This window comes from Protobothrops mucrosquamatus, unplaced genomic scaffold (genome assembly GCF_001527695.2).
Source record: "Protobothrops mucrosquamatus isolate PMUCROS unplaced genomic scaffold, P.Mucros_1.0 scaffold4337, whole genome shotgun sequence".
Classification (NCBI taxonomy): domain Eukaryota; kingdom Metazoa; phylum Chordata; class Lepidosauria; order Squamata; family Viperidae; genus Protobothrops; species Protobothrops mucrosquamatus.
Genome location: NW_015390251.1, coordinates 9,198 through 17,552, shown reverse-complemented (window position 1 = coordinate 17,552; position 8,355 = coordinate 9,198). Strand labels below are relative to the sequence as shown.

Sequence of the window (8,355 nt, the reverse complement as noted above, 5' to 3'; positions counted from 1 at the left end):
ATTGCACACCGCTCTGTTGACCCTTGAATCGCTCACGTGTGGGGCAAGCCTCCCCAAGTTCCATGCAGTGGAAACAAAAATCTTAATTAAAGCCTGCGTACAATATCGGTGACCACCCGTTTAACCCGCGCGATCCCGTAGCATCACAACTTTTATTGTCTTAGGCAATTTTCCCCCCGCTTCCCTTCGACACCTGCAAAAATAGCCACCATATCTTCTCTGTGACAAGTTGCCCAGGCCATCCTGGGGGGGTGGATTTCAAAAAAAGCCAAGATGGAGGCTGGACCCGTTCTCCACCCCGTGCAGGTGAAAGTGGAGTGGGGATTGGATTGTGCACCTGCCATCTTAACTTCTGGGCACCCCCTGGGGATGGGGGTTCCGGGACCACCTCGTTCCAGCTCAAAAGAACTGCCCTCGTGCCCCCAACGCCAGGCGACGGTCCCTTCCTCACCCAGGTACCCCCCCCCAGTGGGAACCGTGCCCACCTCCTACCAACCTGCATTCACATGCTGTCCGTTAAAAAGCTTACACACCAAACCCTGCTTGTGCGTTCAGAAGTAAAACAATAACAGGCACATCGAGCAGCGCAAGGAAACGGGGGAATCCGCGAGGCGCCCAATTTCTGCGGCGATGGAAGAGCGTACTCTCAACAGCCAGGCCGCTAAACAACTGTGAAATCCGACAGATGTTCAAGGGCAAAAGCCTGGGAGGAGAAGCGCATGGCTAGGTCTTCCGCAAAAACCGCCAATTAAAGCAGCCCAAATTACACTCCGGCTCGGTGACCTCAAGGCAAGTTTTTTACGAAAGTACCGTGTATCGACTCTTAACAACAAGAACAAAAAAGTAATAATAGCAGCGTGAGAGGTGTGTTTTTTTAAGGAAAAGAAAAGGGTGCAATTTTGGCTAGGAAAAAAAATATAGGAAAGGAAAAGCACTTTGGAAGAAGAATTAACACCCCCCCACACACACACACCAAAAACTCACAGGGGTTGTGGGGGAAAAAGTGCCCTAAGCAGCCCATCACCAAAGGGCTCCCTCTAGACACAGTGGCTGTTTGCGCAGGACACAAACCACACACCTCCTTGGAGACATTTCATAGCACAGAACAAGGGCAGAAGGGAGGGGGGCTTCCAGCTGGCCTCAGGTGTGGATGGGGGGGTCTCCTGACCCTCATCCTGCCACGTTCACATCAAACGCCAGCCTGCCCATGGACGCCAACCAATTAATTGGCCAGCCAGTTGGATACACACAGTGCCACCACCAAACATGGGCAGCGAAAGGGGGAAAAAGGGTCTTGCTTCCCTTTTCAGTTGCGTGTTTGTGTGATGCGCCAACCTCTCCTGAATGGCACAGACACACCCCTCGTCCCCAGAGAATACTTAGCGTCAACAGAACGTAAACACAAGAGGGCGTTTCGGGTGCCAGGCAGCTGCCGCCAGCCTGGGCACCCCCATGGCTTCCCTCCTCATCTCTTGAAGCCCCTGAGCCCAGGAACACAACGCCCGGCGCTCGGGGAAGCAGCAGACAAAAAACAACCACCACACAGCTCTCCAGCCAGGCCAAGGCGGCAGACAGACCTTCACAAAGCAGAACCGGACAGAACCCCAGGCCGGGTCAAGGGTACCAAACCGCCACGCGCTCGGGAGAGGGATCCCAGCACGGCAGAGGCCCAAACGTGCCGCGGGAATAAGGCAAGCAAAGCACTTTGCTTTTTTTTGTTTTGTGTTTTTTTTGCATAGTAGTTAAAAACTGCGACCTTCCCCCACCCTGTGGTCCTTCTGGCGTTGTCCTGCCACGGCTCTTACCCTCCCAGGCTCTCCTTGGGTTGGCCACCCCGGGCGGGCAGCCAAAGAAGGACGTCGGTCTGGAGCCTCTTTTTAAGTCCACCTCCCCCCCCTTCCCGCGGCAGAGGCGCCCATCGCCAGGAGCTGGCCTTCCGTCCGAAGCAGGTGGACGTGCCCACGCAGGAGCTCGCTTGGGCCCAGCCTGGGGCGAAGGCACAGGTAGAACTGCAGTTTTTGTCACATTTGTCGTTGACGGAACAGTACAAAAGTTTGTTTTTGTTTTTTACAGCACCAATCCTGAGATGACGCGGGAGGGCCGGGCCCTCCGGGAACGCCGGCTGAGGACGCTGAAGTCCTGGATCCCTCATGCTGCGAAGTTTTCGACTTTTGCCCAGGTTTTGTGGAAGTTTTTCTGTTCTTTCCCGTCCCGCACCCCCACCCCTCCCTCCTCCGTGCCCCACGCTCCGGGCGTTCATCAGCTGACCATCGGCTCCACGTCGGCTTCTCGGTCAAAGTCGTCCTGAATCTCATCCGTGTTTCCTGAGTCGCTGCTGGCGAGCGAGCTGGGCGAGGGGGAATTCCTGGAGGAGGGAGGAAAGGGAAGGCGGGATCAGATTTCAAACCTCGACTCGCAAAATAAATAAATAAACAAACAAACAAACAAACAGTAAGTAAATAAGTAAATAAATTAAAATAATCAAGGAGAGAAGCAACCTGGAACTAAGGAGAAACTTCCTGACAGTTAGAACAATTAACCAGTGGAACAACCTGCCTCCAGAAGCGGTGAATGCTCCAACACTGGAAGTTTTTAAGAAGAGACTGGACAGCCATTTGTCCGAAATGGTATAGGATCTCCTGCCTGAGCAGGGGGTTGGACTAGATGACCTCCAAGGTCCCTTCCAACTTTACTATTATTATTAACACTGGAAGTTTTTAAGAAGAGACTGGACAGCCATTTGTCCGAAATGGTATAGGGTTTCCTGCCTGAGCAGGGGGTTGGACTAGATGACCTCCAAGGTCCCTTCCAACTTTACTATTATTATTAACACTGGATGTTTTTAAGAAGAGACTGGACAGCCATTTGTCTGAAATGGTATAGGGTTTCCTGCCTGAGCCGGGGGTTGGACTAGATGGCCTCCAAGGTCCCTTCCAACATTATTATTATTATTATTATTATTATTATTATTATTATTATTATTATTATTATTATTATTATTATTATTATTATTATTAAAACACCCTCTGCGGAAAACTGGAGATCAGCCTCTTCCTGCTGCCTTCCCACTCCCGCCGGGGGTCTGGGTGCCCCCTCCTCCTGCCCCACCTTTCCGCGGAGCCTTTGATCAGCCGCCGGCAGGTCTCCATCTGGACGTCCAGCCCTCGCTTCATGCTGCACATCTCCATGTACTCGTGGAGGTGACGGTTCATGTCGCTCTTCGCGGTGGCCAGTTCCAGCTGTGGATGGAGGGGGGGGAGGGAGGACAGGCGGTTAACCGAGCCCCCCCCTGCCCTCCGTAGGGGCCTTTGCCGAACAGCCCTTGGGCCCCAGCAACCTCAGGGGACTTGGGCTGTGGACAAAGAGCGTCCCTTTGGAAGACGGTGACTAGGCCCTTCGCCCGTTTTTGTGCGCCTGCGACACACCGCACAGCGTTTTTTTTGCAGCCGAGGGACACCCCTCGGTTTCACTCCCACCCCCCCTGCAGCGGAGAAGGCCTGGGAGGGTGGAGAACAGCTCTCCTTCCTTCCCTGCCTCTCCCAGGCCAGTTCATCGTTTCCCTTTACCTCGATCTGTCCTATTGTTTCTTGATATTCTTTGTCTCGGGTTTTGAAGAAAGATTCCGTCTCGTGGATTAAGTTGCCCAGGTTCTCCTCTTGCTGAAAAAGACACACCGAGGGGGCAGCCTTAGGAGAGGCGGCCACTCCCTGGGGTCTCCGGCAGCCCCAGCCCCGCTCCTCTGCTGCCTCCTGGGGCTCCTTTCTTGTGTTCAAGGTGGACAAGGATTCACATTTATAGGGATTTATATGTAAATCCTATATGTAGGTGTATGCACGTGTATGTATATAGCTTGTTTGTATGCGCGTTGTGGATGTTAGGGATTTATATGTAAGGGTGTAGGCCAGAGGTAGGCAACCTTGGCTCTTTTATGATTCGTGGACTTCAACTCCCAGAATTCCTGAGCCAGCATTTGAAGTCCACGAGTCATAAAAGAGCCAAGGTTACCTACCCCTGGTGTAGGTGTATGCACATGTATGTATATAGCATGCTTATATGTGCGTTATGTGGATGTGTACCCTTGAGAGCAGGCAACAGAATTTCATTTTTAATGTGTGCCCTGTGCCCAGAGTAAAAAAAAAATGACAATAAAGCAGGGGTCTTCAAACTTGGCCCTTTTATGACTTGTGGACTTCAACTCCCAGAATTAGCGTGCCTGGCTGAGGAATTCTGGGAATTGAAGTCCACAAGTCATAAAAGGGCCAAGTTTGAAGACTCCCAACAATAAAGGTTATCTTATCTTATCATCTTTTCTTATTATATCTTATCTTATATCTCATCTTATCTTATATCTTATCTTATATCTTATGTCTTATCTTTTATCTTATATTTTATCTTAGCACTTATCTTATCTTATATTAATCTAATCCAAGCCTGCACAAAACCCTTTCAGAAAGGAACGGCCAGCCCTTCTGGGGGGGGGGGGCACCAAGCCTGGCCAGGCTCTCCTTCAACATCACTATACCTTCAGATATAATTAAGCCCAAAGGCTACTGAAAGATTGCCGAAGCCGTTGTGAGTTTGGTCTGGCACCAACTCAGGACTGAACAGTTAGCTAAGGAAGCAGAACTAAAATGAAAGCAGGCACTGGGCCTGCTGGTGAAGTGAGGTTAATATTTAAACATTTGACCCGATTGACTGAGCTGTGGTGGGCGCAGTGGTTAGAGTGCAGCACTGGAAGCTGATTCTGCTGACTGCCGGCTGCCAGCGGTTTGGCAGTTCGATTCTCACCGGCTCAAGGTTGACTCGTCCTTCTGAGGTCGGTAAAATGAGGACCCAGGTTGGTGGGGGGGGGGGGTCAACAGGCTGACTCTGTAAAGCAGTGTTTCTCAACCTTGACCGTTTTAAGGCATGTGGACTTCAACTCCCAGAATTCCACAGCCAGCGATGCTGGCTGTGGAATGCTGGGAGTTGAAGTCCACATGCCTTAAAATGGTCAAGGTTGAGAAACACTGCGTGTAAAGGCTGTGAATTGGGATGTAAGTCTAAGGGCTATTGCTGCTGCTGCTATTAATAGCAGTCCATCCATGGAAAGTGGGCCCTGAGTAAAAGCGGCTGAGTCGAGTCCGGGGCTTGGAAGGCAGATGCTGTCATGGGGGGGGAAGGGAGAAGTGAGCTGGGCCCCCCCTCACCTCTCCTGGGAGCTCCACGGTGGGGTTGCAGTTGGTAAAGTCTTCCCACAGGAGCAGAGTGTCCTCGTTTTCCTCCCAAGTCAGGCTGTCACAGTCGTCATCAAAGTCAAAGGTCTCCCGCCTGCTTGGAGAGACACGCGTCCTTACGTTACAACTCGGTTACAACTTGGTTTGGTTTTCCGGCTTCAGAGGAAGCCCCGAGGACTGGCTGGCACTAGCGGAGACGGGCGCTTTCCCAGCCTCCCTCCCTCCCGCCCGCCTTGCCTTCCGTCGCTCCACAGGCCAGCCCTGCTTCAAGAACGTAGCCCTCCAGGGGGCGCTCTGCACTAAGCAACAGTCCTGCCGCCTCGGCTCCCGCGACTGTGCCTGAATCAAAGGGCAGCCTGTCTGCCCCCCCCCCCCCCACAGCAGCCCAAAGGAACAGTGCCTGGTCTGGGTTTGCTACTTTAGCCTTCCTTCCTTCCTCCGTCTCCTCCCTTCCTGTCTCCTTCCTTCCTTCCCTCGTCTTCTTCCTTCCTCCCTCCCTTCCTGTCTCCTTCCTTCCTTCCTTCCTCCCTTCCTTTCCTTCCTTCCTTCGTCTTCTTCCTTCCTTCCTCCCGTCTTCTTCCTTCCTTCCTCCCTTCGTCTTCTTCCTTCCTTCCTTCCTTCGTCTTCTTCCTTCCTTCCTCCCTTCCTGTCTCCTTCCTTCCTCCCTCCCTTCTTCTTCCTTCCTTCGTCTTCTTCCTCCCTTCCTCCCTTCTTCCTTCCTCCCTCCCTTCGTCTTCTTCCTTCCTTCCTTCCTCCCTTCTTCCTTCCTCCCTTCCTGTCTCCTTCCTTCCTTCCTTCTTCCTTCCTTCCTCCCTTCTTCCTTCCTTCGTCTTCTTCCTTCCCTCCTTCCTCCCTTCCTCCCTCCCTTCCTCTCCTTCCTTCCTACCTTCCTGTCTCCTCCCTCCCTTCCTTCCTTCCCCTCAATATTTCTTCTCCTATGTTCCCCCTTCCCTCCCTCCCTCCCTCCCCCTCGATATTCCTTCTTTCTTCCTTCTCCCCCTTCCTTCCCTCCCTCCCTCCCTCCCTGAAGCCCTCCTGAGACAGAGGGACGCACTCCCCCTCCTCACTTCCTCTGGGAGAGAGGCCTGCCTTCTGAGCTCACTGCCTTCCCAGCAGCCCAGACCGCAGGGAGGGAGGGAGGAAGTCGAGGTCAGCCTGAACCTTAGGACAAAGAGTGTCCGGTGGTGCCTGGGGGAGCCCGGGCGCCTTTTCCCCACTGGGCCAGCCTGCTCAAAGCTTCTCAACTCCCCCCCCCCTTGCAGGAAGGCCGAAGCCCACCCTCTGCACACTGAGCTGGCCTTAAAACCTCAGCCCTCTTTGACTTAGGGAAGAGAAATAAAGGAGCAAGATGGCCTCTCCCCGATCAGGGCCAGTCTGGGGCTTCCTGGGAAACGCGCAGGCCCCCGTTGATCGGGCCGGAGACCCCCGCTTCCGGAGCAGCCTGGGCAGGGATCCCCGCTGAGGGACTCACAAGTGATTGAACATCCTCTTCATCTCATCGGTGATGTTCAGAGAGCAGCTGACCTCCTCTTCCGCGAAGCGGGCATTGTCCGTGTCCTGCTCGGCCACGTCTTCTTCCGACGTGAACCGGCGCTCCTTCTTCTTGGAGGCCACCTTAACCGGAGAGAAGGGCCGTCACCACCAGGCCGGGCTGGGCCGGCCTGCTGCCCCGCCAGAGGAGCAGGGAAGAGAGAGGACGAGCGCTCTGCAAGGGAAGAAGACTCCCCAGCGCCCGCGCACACACACAAGCCACAGGAGAGGTGTTAAGTCACAGGCCACGAGGAGGACGCCAGGGAGAGGCGCGCAGCAGAAGCAAGCCACGGGCGGCCTCGGCCACTCGGCCAGCCATGCGCAGGCCCAAAGAGAGAGAGAGGGGGGGGGAAACGCTGAAGCATCTGGAGGCGCTCAGGGCGGGAAGCTGCAGAGCAAGAGGGTCTGGCAGGAGGCGTCTTCTCGGCTTCTAGGGGAGAAGCCCACCGCACGGGCCAGAGCTAAATCAGGCCAGGAAAAGGGGCTACACAGAATGGAAGTCAGAGGAGGAAAAAGACTGGAAAACACACACGCGCTCAGGGGTTAGTTTCAGGCACCAGAGAATGAAAAGGAGACTCATTCACGACCGTCCAACACCAAGCAAGGGGGCCTGAGTGCCGTTTGGGGACTGCCTCCTGCTCCCCAGGGCCTCGGGATGCCCCTATTCCCCACCTGGGCGTCCGGGAGCCATCGGGGGCTGCTGCTGGTGGGACTCGGCCTTGGAGCCAGCGAGGGGCTCGGGGCAGCCACTCCTGGCTCACAGGCCTCCCTCGAAGGCAGCCAACTGCTTGGTTTAATCCCATGCCCACCCTAGCCAGGAACTAGAGCAGGGGTAGGCCACCGTGGCCCCTTCATGATTTGCGGACTTCAACTCCCAGAATTCCTGAGCCAGCCTGGCTCAGCTTGGAAACCTCTCCCTTTCCCCTCAGCGTGGCTGGCTCAGGAATTCTGGGAGTTGAAGTCCACGAGTCGTAAAAGAGCCCAGGTTGCCTACCCCTGAGCTAGAGAAACAGGCAGGTTCTCCAAGTGGGACTTCCTGAGAACTACACGGCTCCTCCTGGGAGTCTGGGACTTTTGAACCCGGCCAGGAGGAGGGAAGGAGGGGAGAGTGGGGGCCAGGAAGGTCATCAACCGTCTCCCCCAGCTCCACTCCTGCTTCCTCCTCCTCCTCCTCCTCTCCTCCCTAAACGACACAGCCATCTTCTCCTCCACAGGGCCGGGCCAACCGAATCACCTGGAATATCTTGGAAACGTCTTCCGAGTTGCGCTGCTGTGCTACATCGCACAGCTTGGCTGTGATATCGATACGCCGGCAGATGTCCATGTCCACTTTCATGGCTTTCTCTTGGATCTTTGAGTCCAGATCGGTCATGGGCTGCGGGGAAGGACAGCAGGGGGGGGGTTACAATCCTGGGAAGGGCAGAGAGACTGGGAAGGACCGCTCTCCGCGGATCAGGCCGGCCTTCGCACAGAGGCTGCCCCTTTTCCCAGCACCACCAAGGCCCCACTTAGGGAAGGCGCTCCAAGTTATCACGGATGCGGACAAAAGGTTCCCTTTGAAGGGAGCGTCTCAGGCAGTCGGGGACTTTCCCAGGGTGGTGGTGGTGGT

General features: G+C 54.8%; 1 protein-coding gene across 1 annotated transcript in view; it reads right to left on the bottom strand.

Moving 5' to 3' along the window:
* Positions 1-2,259: 2,259 nt before the first annotated feature.
* IFFO2 (intermediate filament family orphan 2) overlaps positions 2,260-8,355 on the bottom strand; it is a 15,036-nt gene continuing 8,940 nt past the window's right edge. The window contains exons 3-8 of the mRNA XM_015828223.1: positions 7,981-8,121; positions 6,688-6,830; positions 5,190-5,310; positions 3,567-3,659; positions 3,109-3,239; positions 2,260-2,365 (exon numbers count right to left, since the gene is read on the bottom strand). Coding sequence (XP_015683709.1) covers positions 2,260-2,365; positions 3,109-3,239; positions 3,567-3,659; positions 5,190-5,310; positions 6,688-6,830; positions 7,981-8,121 — 735 coding nt within the window. The remainder of the gene's footprint in view (positions 2,366-3,108; positions 3,240-3,566; positions 3,660-5,189; positions 5,311-6,687; positions 6,831-7,980; positions 8,122-8,355) is intronic.